This window comes from Plecotus auritus (assembly GCF_963455305.1).
Source record: "Plecotus auritus genome assembly, chromosome: 5".
In the NCBI taxonomy this organism is placed as follows: Eukaryota; Metazoa; Chordata; class Mammalia; order Chiroptera; family Vespertilionidae; genus Plecotus; species Plecotus auritus.
Genome location: NC_137776.1, coordinates 50,781,440 through 50,798,922, shown reverse-complemented (window position 1 = coordinate 50,798,922; position 17,483 = coordinate 50,781,440). Strand labels below are relative to the sequence as shown.

General features: G+C 44.1%; 1 protein-coding gene across 1 annotated transcript in view; it reads right to left on the bottom strand.

Annotated features, from left to right (window-relative positions):
- Positions 1-9,304: 9,304 nt before the first annotated feature.
- The window catches only part of LRP2 (LDL receptor related protein 2), a gene marked incomplete at its 5' end in the record, with an annotated part of 209,763 nt that continues 201,584 nt past the window's right edge, over positions 9,305-17,483 (bottom strand). Inside the window, 3 exons of the mRNA XM_080669070.1 lie at positions 9,305-10,863; positions 11,049-11,120; positions 14,653-14,760. Of these exons, the coding sequence (XP_080525196.1) occupies positions 10,702-10,863; positions 11,049-11,120; positions 14,653-14,760 (342 nt within the window). The 3' untranslated portion in view covers positions 9,305-10,701. The remainder of the gene's footprint in view (positions 10,864-11,048; positions 11,121-14,652; positions 14,761-17,483) is intronic.

Below are 17,483 nucleotides of genomic sequence, written 5' to 3'. Positions count from 1 at the left end.
CCAGGCAGCCCATTAGCAAGTGCATCACCTCATTTGACCGAAGACAGCGCAGGCTTGCAATCTCAGCAGTTCCTCATAATTGTCAAAGAGCAAATGGCCACATCTCAGCTGCAAATGGTTACGTGAGCTATTTCAGGGTCAAGTTTGAGGGGGATTTACTATTTAAAATCAATGAAACCAGCAAAAAAAAAAAAAAAAAAAAAAAAAAAAAAGAAATCCATAAAACCTCACAAATCTTTATAATATTTTTATAGACAGAAATAGAACATTCACGAAGCCAGCCGATGTCGTTGTGTGTCGAGGGAATGGAATCTAGGAAGCTGTCTCAAATGTGGGATGAGGGGCAGGGAAGAGACAAAGAGGATTAGGATTTACTGAGAGGCACTTCCCACGTTGTCTCATCCACACAGGAACCGGGAAACACCTTATTCCCGCCGCATGGTGAAGGTGCCGCTATCCTGAAGAGTAAGTGCTTGGTGTGCCCTGGCCGGTTTGGATCAGTGGATAGAGCGTCGGCCTGCAGACTGAAGGGTCCCAGGTTCGATTCCAGTCAAGTGCACATGCACAGGTTGTGGGCTCAATCCCCAGTGGGGGGCGTGCAGGAGGCAGCCGATCAATGATTCTCATCATTGATGTTTCTGTCTCTCCCTTCCTCTCTGAAATCAATAAAAATATATTAAAAAAAAAAAAAAAGTAAGTGCTTGGTGCAAGGTCACACTGTTAGTGGCTAAACTAGAGATTGAGCGTTAGTATCTTTAATTCCCAAATCCAACCTCTCTCCACAATATGGGCCTGGTCTCCGTGTGGTGATAGGAATGAGGAACCATGGGCACTGTAGGCTTTTACTCCTAGGGGTCTGGGTGCAGGATAGTATCCAGGGGACTGGATAAGCCACATTCTGAAGCCGGCTCCCTCTTTCCTCTGTCACTCCCCGCAACCTCCCTGGTCCCAGCACAAATGAAATTGAGATGAGCCCTCCGCCCCTGCGCTGTTTTGGTCAGAATTAAAGCATGTAAACCCAGTCTGCCACTTGGACACCAGGGGGCGCCTGGTGCTCACAAAATCCCTGGTATTCCCAAGAAGGGTCCTGCAGTTCCTGTTTATCTTATTGGGAAGGAACATAATCTATCCCTCTACGTCTAAGAAGTATCATTTCTAATGGATCAAAATCTACTATGTTTTGCAACACACTCGTGTCTTTGATCAATAGCTTTTCCTAATTGGAGAATTCTTCCTTTAGACCATCTGAATCCAACATGCCCCTAGTTCAGTGCTATGAGAACACTATGTAAGAACAGATCCCTCGGTCTCATAGAAAACCATCCTCCTCCCAGCCCCGCTACTGCTAGTCTCAAGGATAAGCCAGTGCGCCCTGGCCGGTTTGGCTCAAGGAACAGAGCGTGGGCGGACTGAAGGGTCCCGGGTTTGGTTCAGGCCAAGGGCACATGCGCAGGTTGCGGGCTGGATCCCCAGTAAGAGGCATGCAGGAGGCAGCCAATCAATGATTCTCTCTCATCATTGATGTTTCTATCTCTCCCTCTCCCTTCCTCTCTGAAATCAATAAAAAATATATTTTGTAAAAAGGATAAGCCAGTATAATATGGATCACAAGCAGCCAATGATAAATGTAACTTTTCAAAAAGGAGATCAAACCCTGACTGGTTTGGCTCAGTGGATAGAGCGTCGGCCTGCGGACTGAAAGGTCCCAGGTTCGATTCCAGTCAAGGGCATATACCTTGGTTGTGGGCACATCCCCAGTAGAGGATGTGCAGGAGGCAGCTGATCGATGTTTCTCTCTCATCAATGTTTCTAACTCTTTCTCCCTCTCCTTTCCTCTCTGTAAAAAATCAATAAAATATTTTTTAAAAAAATAAATAAAATAAATAAATAAATAAAAGATAAAAAATACTCCGAGGCACAAAAGGAAAAGTACCCCCATCTCCAAAGTCTTGCCCATCTCCTGTGGCCATCGCTCGCTGTGCTTACACGTCTGAGAAAGGAGAGTGGATGGGTGAAGCCAGCCACTTGGAGAAGCTGTTGTGCATTCCACCCAGAGGAGCCCAGAGAGCCGCGGAGAGAATGGGAGTGGCAGGGTGTCCTCACCCAGCAAAGCCCCCTGCAGAGGCCCCAGGTGCCCCCCACATGCTGAGGCCTTTCTAAGCTGGGCTCTTGGCAACACCCTGTGAAATCCCCGAGTGCTGGCAACACAGGTTTGACATGAATATGCAAATAAGAATACTCAAGTCTCCCACTTCATGCCTTTGGATCTTTTTAAAAATTCAGCCACTAACCATGACTAACAAAAAAATAGAGGAGAAAGAAAAAGTGGTCTGACCTTCACTTCGTTTCTCCCACTGACCTTCTTGTGCTGGAGCCAAAGCACTTTTCAGAAGAGAGAGAAAGACGGCTGGGGTCTCAATGAGGAGATGGGGCCACTAAGTGCTAAAGACATTGCCACCTCCCCTCTAACAAAAGCTGCGGGATGGATAAATGGGCACCACTCAGTTCTGTCAATCAGCCTTCCTTGCTCCATTTTCACTGCTACTAAGATGTATAAAAGCTAAAGTTTGCTACAAAGCCCCCATCAACGTATCCAGGGAAATCATGGGGAGGCTTAATGAGTAATGTCTGTAAACTTGCCAGGCCGCTAATTGTGCGTATCATTTCCTTACAGCCTCTCCATCCTGTCACTCTGGTCCCAATAATCACTTTGGCTTCCATACGCCTTCTTTGTTTGTCCCCTCCCCTGAGATGGGCTTGGAGGGAGGCTCCTCAGAGGCAGGCGCGTCTCTATAACAAGATGCGACAGTGAGTTTGGGGAATGTGCTGGCTAACCATAATTATGAAAAAGAAGTTTGCATCGTTACCCACTGCTTTCCCAAGGCAAGAACGAGTGGTAAGGCTCCCCTGTCCCTACCACACTGAGGACAGGTGCAGGCACACAGCAGGTACTGATGGACTGATCCACCCTGCCCGTGGAGAAAGGGGCATGTTTAAATGAGGCCTGAATCAACGGTCAAACCAAGGCCAATACAAACAGCTGAATGCTAAAGAAACAAAAAATGCTTGTTTAGAAGACGAATTACACCCATATTCAAAGTTCCTGGCACCCTTTGAGAGGAATTGGCATTTGGGACATTTCTTTGCCTTGATATTGGTAAGTGGGGGATTTCAACCCTTGCCGTAAGGATAGTCATGAAAGGTAGGGCTGGAGATGGGGCCAAGACTGTACTTTATCTGCTAGAGCAGAACGGGGACGAGGTGGCCTTGCTGTCAGATGGAACGTGACCATCATACCAATAGGAATGAAATAGAAACCTTCCCAGGCCCCAGGCTGGTTGGCAGAAGCTTAGCGGCATGTCCCCAACCCACACACACCCTTCCAACAACATTCTCCAGCTCCCAGCCCCAGATTCCCCTCCTGGTTTTGCTCTCTGACCTTGACTTCGGTATGAAGCACAAACAATATGCACCTGCTGCTTCTTAGGCACCACCCTTCCCAGAAGCCTTCCCTGAGCCTTCAACACCTTTTAATGTTTCTTGGATTTTTATCTCCTTATTGAGATCGGGACAGGTATTAGGAGTCACATGTTTTCGACGGGAAAAGTGAGCCCAGGGACCACGCATGACCTTCTCAGGGCACAGAGGGTCAGCGCGGAGGGCAGCACTGGCACAAGAGGATCTCCAGGCCACAGTTAACTCCCGAATGAGGGGACGTGCCCTTCGCCTGTGTCCTTTTGTCTCTCCCTGAAGATCAACTGAGTCACCTCAGGGCCTCAGAGCTTCCACTGGGCTGTGGACACAGTGGCTTTTTTTCTGGCAAGTCTCCTTGATGGGGTGGGTGCAAGGGTGTGGGCGGGGTCGAAACCACTTGCTAATTTTAGGCTTAGGACTGACATTTTAACTTCCCTCATGCAGTTTCCCCCTCAGCCTTCGTCATTGGGATTAATTGGGGCGTGCTAGCATGCTTTTTAAAGATAATTTAATATTTTATAATCTGTCAAAGGAACTGGGATGCTCTACAGCAGTGGTTCTCAACCTGTGGGTCACAACCTGTCGCGACCCACAGATTGAGAACCACTAGCAGGGTTGCCTAAGCCCATCGGAAAACACAGATATTTACATTACGATTCATAACAGTAGCAAAATTACAGTAATGAAGTAGCAACGAAAATAATTTTATGGTTGGGGGTCTCCACAACATGAGGAACTGTATTAAAGGGTCGCGCATTAAAAAGGTTGAGAACCACTGCTCTAGAGAAACACAAGGTCCACACAGCACGTTGGGAGTTCTGCTCACTGGGTCAGCCCCCAGTGCCCCATGTCTTTTTCCCTTTGGCAACAGTTCCTAGCATTCTTACTGAGGGCAGGAAGAGGGGAAGGAGGCGGTGGGAAGCGATCGGGCTGCCCTTTGGGTGAAACGTCGTCAAATCAGTTTGCTGCAGCTAAGGAGGGGAGGCAGGGAACCAGCAGGACACAGTCCTGCTTTATGTAACCTGTTTGGTCCATTAACATGTTTGCCCATCTGACCTGCTCCTCATAGTCTTCCTGTTTCTTCCTCATTAGAGGGAAAGTGGGAGGAGACCTTACACTGAAATCCCCACATTTCAGATGGGTAAATCCCCACATTTTAAAAGTTGTGTGTTCCAGAAATCTCTTTATAAGAATAGCTCCAGTCTGAAAGGAGCCAAGAAGGTTACACTCAAGCGGGGTGGGTGAGGCTAGGTCCTTCAGGCAACCCGGAGACTGTAGGGACCTATGTCTCCTCTCTCAGCAACCCTCATCCCTGCGGTGACCAGGTTAGTCCTCCACTGCTGAAGAGTGATCTGGTCATGGTCCATCATCCCCCGCACCCTCCCCAACCCTGATATGGCCCCAGTATCTGCTCTCCCAGGTGAGAGGACCCCGCCACTAGCATGATCAATCTTTAATGGGATCCCTAAAAAAGGACTTCCTTCTCTGGGTTTCTTGAACACCCATCGTGTTGCACATCTTTCCTAGCCTTCCCTGCCATTTAATGTCTTTCCCCAGGCCTGTGCCCTGGGCCCCTTAGGAGCCTGGCTGGGAGAGAATATGAACACTTAGATGGCCACTCTCAAGATGTTCCTTGCTGCTGAACTCAGCTAGCCTATGGACAAGCTGGTGTAGTCTCATTCTCTCTTCAAGCTGAGATCTTCTCCTACCAGAACACTTTCTAGAATGTTTGCACCCTCCAATTTATCAAATTTCCTGCCACAGGGCTGACTGTCAGATCTGCCTCCACTCTCCCTGGGGGCCTGCCAAGTCTTTATTATGCAAACAGAACTCCCAATGCCCACCACCCAAATCAAGTCCTAATTTGTCTGGACTAATCCAGGACAGGGTACAGAAAGGGCTTCTTTCTGAGACCTATCCCATTAATCATATGTTTGGAACTGAAAGTAAATTTCTCATGGAAACAATGTGTCATCTGGAGGTTTGGGTCCCTGTCCAGCTAGCAAGAGCCATTGAACCAAGTGTGGCTCAGCTGTACAACTAATGTAGTCAGCTGTGATTTGGCTACAGAAGTCACACGATCAAGAGGGAGGGGAATATAAAAGAAGAAAAAAAAGGAAAACATCTTTCTCCTTTCTTGCGTACAGGGCTGGTCCTGGGAAAGTTCCTAAAACAAACCAAGCACGTTGTATCTTTGGCTTCCTGCCACCTCTTCTATGCACCCCTCCCCGAGGACCTAATGGCCCCCGTCAAGCATTCTGGCACTCCTGCTATTTGAAATCCCTCAGTTAGTCCCCCCACCCAGCCTGGCCTACTCCAGAGTAATCTGCAGGCACCAACATTAGACCTGCCACTCCACCCCACAGACCCTCTGCAGAGAGGACCCACCCACCAGCAAGATAAATCTGAGCCCTCTCTCTGAATTGTAGAAGGAAGGCAGCAAAATCAACTCTTGATCAAGTATGAGGCTGGCTGTGCTTTGACCCTCCCAGGTGGGAAAGCAACAATGGCGGAGCTCCAGGCCCTGGACTAAGTGGTATACTACATAATTTATTCAGCAGGATTTGTGAACCAAGAACAATGAGCACTAGGACTATAGCACAAATGAAAAAAGTCACTGTCCTCATGGAGCTTACATTCTTGTGCATTACCTAGATGCTTGCTACTGCCATGTTCTGTGATCCTGAACTGGAAAATCATTACCTCACTTGTTTTTATGAATCTTTCTTACGTGTATAGATAGCACACATTTTAATGTCTAATATTAGAATATTAGAAGTGTTTGGGGTCTTTATTTAGTGCTTGACCATGTTTTTTTGTGAGCAGATATATACCATAGGAATTTAACTCTTGTGTCTATCAAGCCTATGGTAAAATTGGTTTCGTTATAAGTTGTTTTGCTTAAGGTCATAGTTTGCAGGAATTTTCCCATGAGGTTAAGTGAGGGCTCCCTGTACTGTGTACAGAACAGCACGCACTGACTGTTGGGTGGACACCAGCTACCAGAGCCTGGGCTCAAAAGGCCAGAACCCAGCGTGGTTTCAGGAGTGGCTCTCAGCAGCCCTGCCTGGACAGGATCACTGGTAAGTTTTAGGGATTAAGTGACACGGAAGAAGGAGCTTCGCTACCTACACCCAGGTGGACTTTTAGTAATGTCTCCCTTCTTCTCAGGAATCTTTCTGGAATGGTGTGATATTAACTCTTCAGATGTCTTTTAAACAACATTTGACCATCTTAGTCAATCAAAAGCCTTTATAAGTCCCAGGAGCTTAGAAGAAAAAAGTCAAGCTGTAAGTGTCAATGGTACCTATGGTGACCAGCACAGCATCACATGCATTAACGCCTCTGAGACACCCTGTGAGGTGGGTGCCCATGACATCATCCCTCTTTCCCTGCAGGCTCCAGATTCATTGAGAGGATTTCTTTCTTGCCTTAGTTGTAAAGTACTTCTTTTACAGTCATGAGCCACATAATGACGTTGTCCCAGAAGATTATAATAAAGCTGAAACATTCCTATGGCCTGGTGACATTGTAGCCATCACAGCACAATGCATTACTACGTGTTTGTGATGATGCTGGTGTAATCAAATCTGTGCTGCCAGTCATATAAAAGTATAGCACATACAATTATGGACAGTACCTAATAGTTGGTAATAATAATAAATGACTCTGTTACTGATTTATATATTTATTATACTACCTTTTATCATTTTAAATATACTCTACTTATTAAAAAAAAGTTTGCCATAAAACAGTAGCCACCTCATACATCTTCACTGTGCCTCCTTATTGCATCATTTTCTCTTGTTTTAATTTAACTTCACATTTGTATAGTAACAGACTTGTAGAATAGGAGCAACAGGCTATACCTGTGGTCGGCAAACTGCGGCTCGCGAGCCACATGCGGCTCTTTGGCCCCTTTAATGTGGCTCTTCCACAAAATACCACGGCCGGGGCGAGTCTATTTTGAAGAAGTGGCATTAGAAGAAGTTTAAGTTTAAAAAATTTGGCTCTCAAAAGAAATTTCAATTGTACTGTTGATATTTGGCTCTGTTGACTTATGAGTTTGCCGACCACTGGGCTAGACCATCTAGGTTTGTGTAAGTGCTTTATGTGACGTTCATACAATGAGGAAATCACCTGACAATGAATTTCTCAGAATATATCCTCATTGTTAATCAGTGAGTGACTGTATTTATTTGCTGAGCTAATGTTTATTCAGCATCTATTAAGTGGCAGGTGCAATATTAGGGGCTATGGATACAGGAGTGGAAGCTAGCCATTGTCCCCGATATATTTACACAGGGTAGGAGAGAGATTCTGGAAGGACGATAATAATGTGTGACAAGACTAGAATGGAGGTGAGCTTGGAAGGTCCGTGGGAGTACAGAAAGAGGACATGCATCCACTTGATTAAGGAGAGGTGACCCAGGAAATTACAAATAAAAATTAGGATAGGTTAGCTAACTGAGCTGTTTGATTCCACCCTCCGTTTTGAAGCAGAGCTCAAAAAAACTCACATTTGTCTGCCTCTTTTGTTTCCCGGGAACCAGCATCTTGCATAATCAGACACAGCAGGAGGCAGACCACTAGTAGTCAGCCTGTCCTGGCAGATTTATTTCTCTACAGAATAAGGCAAGGCATTGGTTTGTTATGTAAATGCTAACGACTCATGCAACGAAAAAGTTAATGCTGGTGGCACAGCTAGTCTGGGCTGGCTTGGCCCTTCCTAGCTGGAGAAGCCAGCACCTAACCTGGGAAGGAGCACTCCAAAGCCAGTCTAGCACAGGAGGTCCCTCATGTGAGCGAAGCCCTCTCCTCCAAGGGCTTTTATTAATTTGCATTCGTGTTAACTGAAGGCAAGATAGTAATGCATGTGGGCCAGAATCCATTTCTCTGCCCTCAATAGCCTCCAAGTCACTGAAGTTTTGATAAGAGTTAGGAAAGGTTTTAAGACTAGGAAGCTGCCCCAGAAATGAACTTAAGCAGGAAACTCACTCTCAGAAAATAAAATTCTCCAGAATAATTTCTTATTGAACTTAAAGTCCAAGACAAATAGGAAAGCTGGGGATTGCCAGCATTTTCAAGAACAGGTTCTCTTGGCTCCCTTTCACTCTTGGTATTCCGTTCCTGATACAGCCCTCACCCCTGAGTTAGGACATCAAAAAGCACCCACTGAAGCGGAATCCCAGTTCTGGACCAAACCCTCTCCAGCTGTGACCATCTGACCCTCAGCAGTGGGTACTTAATGCTAAACTCTGGAACACAGTTAGATACAAAATGGGGAACCTGGTTCCCGGCCTAGAGTTTAAGGAAGGAAAAAGAGCGGTGGAACTTTAATTACTTTGAAAGGCAATTAAAGGGGCTGCCCACTCAGAGAGTCCAGGTGGGAACCTAGAGGAAGTATCCTTTAGGTTGGCTTAATTTTTTTTTTTTTTTTTTTTTTTTTTGTAAGAGAACTCCTATTAGGTAAATTACAGAGGTAGAAAAAGTAATTCCTAGAAGAAATAGGCTTAGGAAACAAGTTCTAGAGGTAAAGGAAGGGCGCTTGGAGCTTGGGCGTGAGGAAGCTAATGGTAACGTGACTGGGGCCAGGAGGGAGAGGAGAAGAGGTAAGGACAGGGAAGGGCATGGGCTTGCTCTGGGAGGGAGACAGGTTAGCTTGCTCTTCTTCCCTAGTCCCCCCGCCAGGCCCATTGTGGCTGAATGCTCAGTCCCTCTGCTTCTGCCTGGACCCTTTCCAGGTTCCCTAGCACTCAAAGCCCCAAGCTCTCTGCACAGCAAAACACAAGATTCATAGGCCCAGGCTTAAGAATCACACAAGAGAAGTCTGATAAAATACACATTTATTAGAAAATTTTCAGCAGCATCATTTCCATTTGCCTTTCTAATCAAAATACATTTCAAAGTAATTACAATGAGCACTCAAAATGTGAGCAACAAATATTCTGAGAGCTCAGGAATAAAATAATCAGTAGTACATGTTTCATTCATTCATCCATCCGTCCATTCATTCATTGTTTTTAAAATGTGCAATATTAGCACAGAGAATCAGGAATGCTCCTTATGACAATGGAATATTCCTGCCATTGTTCTGGTTGTAGAGACTAGACCCATCACTCAAGGGCAGAGCTGAACTCTACAGTGCATTCTGATAGAAATGTATGGTTTAGCCAAAGAACCTTAAAAAAAGGCTCAATAAGAACATTTTCCCTTTCTATTCATGTTCAACTTAGGAAATAAATAGTCATTATAATGATATTTTCACACATAGAAACAAAAACCCAGCTGAGGCTTTGCTTAGCCAGTGGTTGTTTCACACCTTACTTTATGAAGTCACAGATTTGGTTTTAATAATTCAGCTACTGAGCTCCAGAGTCTAGGGAGGTGACCACCTGAGAAGCCAGGCCAGGACATGAGTCACCCTGTGGTCCATCAAGTGAAACAGGTCATTCAATTAGACACAGACTCTCTTGTGCTTAATGAATGGGACTTTTTTCACAGATGTGACAAATAAAAATGTTGTCTTGGTGACTAGTGAGATAACGTGAAACAGACTGTTCTGGTTAGACAATGCAAATACACAGAAGGGTGGAATGGAATCGCTCTTTCCACCTCTTGCATTATCTGAGGTGACTACAGTCAAATGCAGAGGTCTGTGCAACACACAGTGCTCTCTGCCAATGTACCCATTAATCAGGTTACCTGTGATATTGAACATTAGGTGCTGATGTGTAAAAATGGACCTAATGATGGGGCCGGGATTCCCTTCCTGGGCAATTCTACAGTGAATAGGAGTGGAGCCCCTTCTTAGACATGGCTAAGGACCGCAAGTCCAATCCTCTCCTCATTGGATCATTTTCTGTGATGACCGCCGACCAATTCAGCAGGTAGTTTCCTTAGCAAATTTAATGTTGTGATCATCTTTCCCAAATTTACAAATGTACAATATATTCATAGCATTACCTTTAGATAGAGCTTCAGTGCAAAGATATACATATAGTACATTGTGATAATTATTTGTAAAAATATGAGATGGCATTAAGTAAAAAAAAAAAATAATAAGACACACAAGGCATAGTTTCCACAGACATTTCCATCTACAGGTGAACAGGGAAAAAATATATTTTTTAATAAAGTACTGAATGTTAACAATTTTTATCTGTTTGTAAAAAATATATGTGCAAACGTGTGTTTCTAATTATTCCCTAAATAACTGTAGCACAGCTACATCTCGGAGTCTTCTTTAACAAGGGTTGCTGTGTCTTTAAAAGTGTCTTCTGTAGCGGTATAGGCAGGAGCTGGGGTTCGTTTCGCATGCACTTTCGCAGGGGGTGAAGGGGATGGAGGTGGAGTCCCAGCAGCACTTTCCTTTTTCTCATTCTCCATCTGAGACCACAAGGAAACACGAATTAGCCATTTACTCCCCCAACCTGACCAGAAACAGTTTTGTGTAAAGAAGACGGATCTTTGCCAGTTTGCTCAGAATATTCCGATTGTATGTCCAATTTAGCCAAGCAAGTGATTATTGCTAAGAAGGAATGCCTGTGCTAAGAAAAATTGTTAAAAATTACCTCTGCGTAGATTGGATTTTCAAAGTTGGTAGTTTGTTTCAGTTTTCGTTTGAAGATATTCCACTTTGTTGCCTAAATGAAAAAGAGGAATCAGAAAACCTTCAGTAATTTTTTTATGGGTTCCCTCCACCCTCCTACCCCCTTCTCTCCCCCGTCTAGGTTTTAACATTTCTTCCCACTGAAGCAATAAGCAATTTGGGAGCTAGGACCATGTGACCTGGTCCATGTGGTAAATTGTTCAATTCTTCTTCCAAAGGTCCCTGAACAGTAACTGAAACTCTCTGGGCTCTTTTCATTGAATAATTTTAAAACACTTCCTTGGTTTGAACTTTATAGTTCATAGGATGTGTGCCTATAATATCTAGAAGCTTTGATAGAGATAGGGAAAAGGTTTCTTCTGGGGCTGCTGAAATTTTAAAGAAAAAGCCAGATTGTAACTCTCATTTCATAAAATATCTTGATCCCTGGTCAAATCAAGCATATCCCTTCTTCCCTCATCATTTCCTCCTGTAATCATAGTAATTACAGGGATAACAAACACAACTAACATTTACTGAGAGCTTGCTATGTGTCAGGGAATTGCAAGAGTTCTGCAAGTTTTTGTTTAATCTTCCCAAAAATTCTGTGAGCCAGGTGCTCTTTATTATCTTTACTAGAGGCCTGGTGCATGAAATTCAAGCACGAGGGTGTGTGTCCCTCAGCCCAGCCTGCACCCTCTCCAATCTGGGACCCCTCGAGGGATGTCCGACTGCCCGTTTAAGCAATCATTGGGCCTAAACGGGCAGTCGGACATCCCTCTCACAATCCAGGATTGCTGGCTCCCAACTGCCGGCCTGCCTGCCTTCCTGATTGCCCCTAACTACTTCTGCCTGCCAGCCTGATCACCCCCTAACCACTCCCCTGCCAGCCTGATTGATGCCTAACTGCTCCCCTGCCAGCCTGTTTGCCCCTAACTGCCCTCCCCTGCAGGCCTGATCCCCCCAACTGCTCTCCCCTACAGGCCTTGTCCCCCCCAACTGCCCTTCCCTGCAGGCCTGGTCCCTCCCAACTGCCCTCCCCTGCTGCCCATCTTGTGGCGGCCATCTTGTGTCCACATGGGGGAAGCCATCTTGTGTGTTGGAGTGATGGCCAATTTGCATATTACTCTTTTATTAGATAGAGGCCTGGTGCACGGGTGGGGGCCAGCTGGTTTGCCCTGAAGGGTGTCCCGGATCAGGGTAGGGATTCCCTTGGGGCGTGGGGTGGCCTGGACAAGGGGCCTATGGTGGTTTGCAGGTCAGCCATGCCCCCTGGCGACCCAAGCAGAGGCCCTGGGATCTGGGATTTATTTATCTTCTATAATTGAAACTTTGTAGCCTTGAGCGGAGGCCAAAGCAGGCCAGGGTGTGCAGAAAGCTTGGCTTCCTCCATTGCTGGGGGCAATCCAAGCCTCCAGCTTTCTCCAGCTCCATGGCTGTCGCCATTTTTGTTGGGATTTATTTATCTTCTATAATTGAAACTTTGTAGCCTTGAGTGGTGGCCTGGGCTGGCCAGGGTGTGGAAAGCTTGGCTTCCTCCATTGCTGGGGAAATCCAAGCCTCCTGCTCTCTCCGTGGCTGCAGCCATCTTGGTTGGGTTAATTTGCATACTCGTTCCTAATTGGCTGGTGGGCATGGCTTGTGGGTGTAGTGGAGTGATAGTTAATTTGCATATTACTCTTTTATTAGACCATTCCCTTTAACCCACATTTAAGTGTGGACCTCTTTTACACATGGCCACCACTAAGGGTAAAGACATTCATGTCAGAGTCCGCCCTCTGGAAAGTTACGCTTAAATGGGAAAGGCCCAAACTGTTAAAAGTCATTGCTTCAGTATAGAATGACTACCTAGAATTAAGCAATTACTAATCAAAGAAATGTGGTGATTTTCATTTTTATCTCCTTGGGAAATCCAATGCAGGTCAACTCGACTTTTAGAAAATGACAGAACTTAGTTATAGGAGTTCATGTTCTTTGACTCACTTAAGCAGATTTATTGATGAAAGATAAATTTGTGAGCCTCTTTGGTACATTAATGTCAACCTAGGGCAAACTCATTCGTCAACAGAGCCAAATATCAACTGTACAATGATTGAAATTTGAGAGCCAAATTTTTTAAACTTAAACTTCTTCTAACACCACTTCTTCAAAATAGACTCGCCCAGACCATGGTATTTTGTGGAAGAGCCACGCTCAAGGGGCCAAAGAGCCTCATATGGCTCGCAAGCCACGGTTTGCCAACCACTGACCTAGGGTGATACTAACCAAGTGCCTCTACTATCTTTATTTTGACCTGAGCAAGCAGAACAAACGTTTGAAGTACTGAGAAATAAGGATTATATAAAGTGATAAGATTTCTAACTACCCTTAGACTTGTGTTTCTTTGGTTACTTCACAGAAGAGGACATAGAACCTTAGAACTGAGACATCCGGATCCTATTGTTTTCAGCCTGGGATCACAGTGCATTGTGGGACACACGATGATACTTAGTGGACAGGAGCCAGGAATTTTAAAATGCCCCGAAATGCATAAAATAGTTTCATACCACAAAGAATCATCCCAACCAATATGCCAATAGTGCCCTCAAGGGGAAACATTAAGGACTCTAGTGCTCAGAGGTAAAAGAGTTTGACCAGAATCAAACAGCTAGAGCTCAGATACCTTCTTATGTGTCCACGAAAACTAGTGACACAAAGTTTTACATAAAGCCCTGGCTAGTTTGGTTCAGTGGATACAGCGTCAGCCTGTGGACTGAAGGTCCCAGGTTTGATTCCAGTCAAGAGCACATGCCAGGGTTGTGGGCTCGATCCCCAGTAGTGGATGTACAGGAGGCCGCCGATCAATGATTCTCTCTCATCATGGATGTTCCTATCTCTCTATCTCCCTTCCTCTCTGAAATCAATAAAAAAATATTTTTAAAAAGTTTTGCATAAATTAATTTATTGAATTTCTCTCTGTAGACCAAATAATCTAAAAATTTCAAGGGACGATAGGAATGGTAAGGAATCTCTATATAGAGGTTTGTTTGTTTTCTTTTAATCTCCAGTATTAAACACTGTGTCTGGCACAATGAGGACAATAATGGTTGGACAGTGGACAGATTGATGAAGAGGGTATAAGTTAGTGCCACCTAGTGGTGAACATAGGTGACAGTAATAGAACTAAGAACAACATACATTATTAAGGGAATATACACATTTAGAAAAACTGCATTACACAGGAAAGGAAAGGGTCTTCTCTATGTATGTATCCTTGACCCAGGGAGCTCTTTATTCATATTCAGTCATTCTCTCAAATTAAATGCCTCTGGTCTGAATATGCTGGACCCAGAAGTCTGTTGCCCTTCTCTCCTGCGTGATCTCCCATGTCACAAAGAACATCATTCCCATCTCAACGTTAGAATGTAGATTTATTTGGTGGGAAAATGTTCAACTTATAATTTCTTAAAAATTATCTTTATTAACTGCCTACAAATCTTGGGCTCTATGAGCCTATTGGGGTCTCCCTAGTTTACCCAAGATAAATAAACCCAGCAATTCCAAAGTCCTCTCCAAATCCCACGTCTTTTCAGAGGGTAGCCCATTACCTGAGTTCCTTCAGCACTTGGGGAAGTTGGCTTTGTGTCTGGAGCCATCTCAGAAGGGTTTACAGGACATTCATAGTTCTTGTTCTCCACATTTTCAGATGCAGTCACCTGTGTAAACATTAGAGGCCATTATTGAGTTTTGAAAGAAATTTTGCTGTAAAGTTTCTTATCAAGTCCTTGGTTCTGTTTTGCCCACAGGCATGGTCAGGCACCAATTTTATTATATGAGGCTGACCTTGGAGCCTAGGAATAAATATCCTTCCTATTTCCCCAGAGTCAGGAGCACCAGCCACTAAGTCATCTATCTCATGCCTTAATCCTGCGAGGCAAATACATCCACCACTGGTCACACTCTCACTTAGTAACAGCAATTTCCATTATTTTCTCCATGCCCCCTTCTTCCCACTGTGGACCATATTTTTTGGGTAAAAGATACTCTGGTTGTTCATTGGCAGCCAAAATCCTGGGAGAACAGCATGAATTATTACCAAACCCACTGGTAAACTAAGAATCTTACCTTTGGATATTTAGAATAAAATTAATAATTTCAGCAGACTGCTTAACAGGGGTTAAATTTTTATTTTTATTTTTTTTTTAGTTTATTGATTACAGTTTACATTCAATATTTTTCTGTATTAGTTTCAGATGTATGGCATAGTGGTTTAAAAAATCATGTCCTTTATAGAGTGGTCCTCCTGATGTTTCAAGTACCCATCTGGCCCCACACATAGTTATTATGATACTATTGACTATATTCCCTGTGCTGCAATTTACATCTCTGTGACTATTCTGTAACTACCAGGGGTTGCATTTTTTAAATGAGGTATAATGGAATTAATACTCCTCTAGACATTCCCTCTTAAGCCTAAATTACCATGGATATATATATAATCAATAAATTACAGGATAGAAATTCCCTCCTTTTCCTATATTTTTACATTCATCCCTTCATTTCTTCTAGAATTTGGGTATGTGTTTGTAAACATGGCCTCATTTTATTTCAAGTGAAAATGCCAAATTAAATATTATATTGATCTTATCATGCAACCAAAGTTTTGCTATCTGGCTACCAGAGGATTAGGTGAAATGCTTTCAAGATTCAAATATTTCTGAGTCGAAAAATGGCGGCAGAATAGACAGACGTGTCCCAAGCCTTGTCAGGGAGCAGATAGAAAGAACGGCTGAGGGTCGCATGGAGAGTGTCTGTTGAAGAGTTAAGGGACAGCTATACTCCAGGAGAAGGTGGGGGACTGCTGGACGGGGGTCTCCTGACTGGGCAACCCTCACTGCTGCTGGGTTCCCTCCTGGAGCCACTGGCTTAGATGCGGAGACTGTGCCACCTTGAAGGGGAAAGTGGATGTTATCTGAAGTCAGAAAATCTACAACTGTGGCACCCACCGAACAGCTGCGAACACCAGAGCACCAGTCCCCAATTGGTGCAAACACGCAGATTCAGAGGAGCTCTACACTCCAGCACAGAAAGGTCAGATTTCGCTTGGGATAAGGAGAGAGAGAAATACATAACCAGACACCCGGAGAAGAGAGACCATGGGGAGACAAAGAAACAGCCTGCATATGAAAGAAAAGCAGGCATCACCAGAAAAGGAAGTAAACGAAATGGAGGCAAGCAACCTGCCAGAGAAAAAATTCAGAGAAATGGTCATAAGGTGGCTGAAAAGAATGGAAGACAAATTCGACAATATGAGTAAGAACCAAGAGGAAATGAAGAAGAACCAAGAAGAAATGAAAAATGACATCGCTGCTGTAAAGAACTCAATAGAAAGCATCAAGAGTAGACTAGAAGAAGCAGAGGACCGCATCAGTGAGCTAGAAGAAAAGGTAGGAAAAAGTACCCAAGTAGAGTAGCTTCTAGAAAAAAAAAAGTTAAAAAGCAGGAGAAGAGCCTAAGGGAACTTTGGGACAACACGAAACAAAACAACATCCGCATAATAAGGGTTCCAGAAGGAGAGGAAACTGAGCAAGGAATAGAAAACCTGTTTGAAGAAATAATGATAGAAAACTTCCCTGATATAGGGAAGAAAAAACCCACACAAATCCAAGAAGCTCACAGCGTCCCAAGCAAAATGAACCCCAAAAGACCGAAGTCAAGGCACATTATAATTAAACTGGCAAACACCAACAACAAAGTAAGAATCTTAAAAGCAGCAAGAGAGACAGAAAGTGACCTACAAAGGAACCAGACTAGCAACTGATTTCTCAGCAGAAACTCATCAGGCCAGAAGGGAATGGAATGAAATATACAAAGTCATGCAAAGGAAGGGTCTGAATCCAAGAATACTGTAACCAGCAAGGCTATCGATCAAAATTGAACGTGAAATCAGGAGCTTCACACACAAAAAAGGACTAAGGGAATTTATTACCACCAAACCAGCAATGCAAGAAATGCTAAAGGGTCTGCTGTAAAAAAAAAAGAATAGGAAGCGAAGAAGGAACACAGGGGTAAAGAATAAAAATGGCGACAAATAAGTACCTATCAATAATAACTTTAAATGTAAACAGATTAAATGCCCAATCAAAAGACATAGGGTAACAGATTGGATAAGAAAACACAACCCATATATCTGCTGTCTACAAGAAACCCACCTCAGAAAAAAAGACACACACAGACTGAGGGTGAAGGGATGGAAAAAGGTTTTTCAGGCAAATGGAAATGAAAAAAAAGCTGGGGTAGCAATACTTATATCTGACAAATTAGATCTCAAAGTGAAGGACATAACAAGAGATAAGGAAGGCCACTTCATAGTGCTAAAGGGAGCAATCCAACAAGAAGAAATAACTCTGGTAAACATATACCCACCCAATACAGGAGC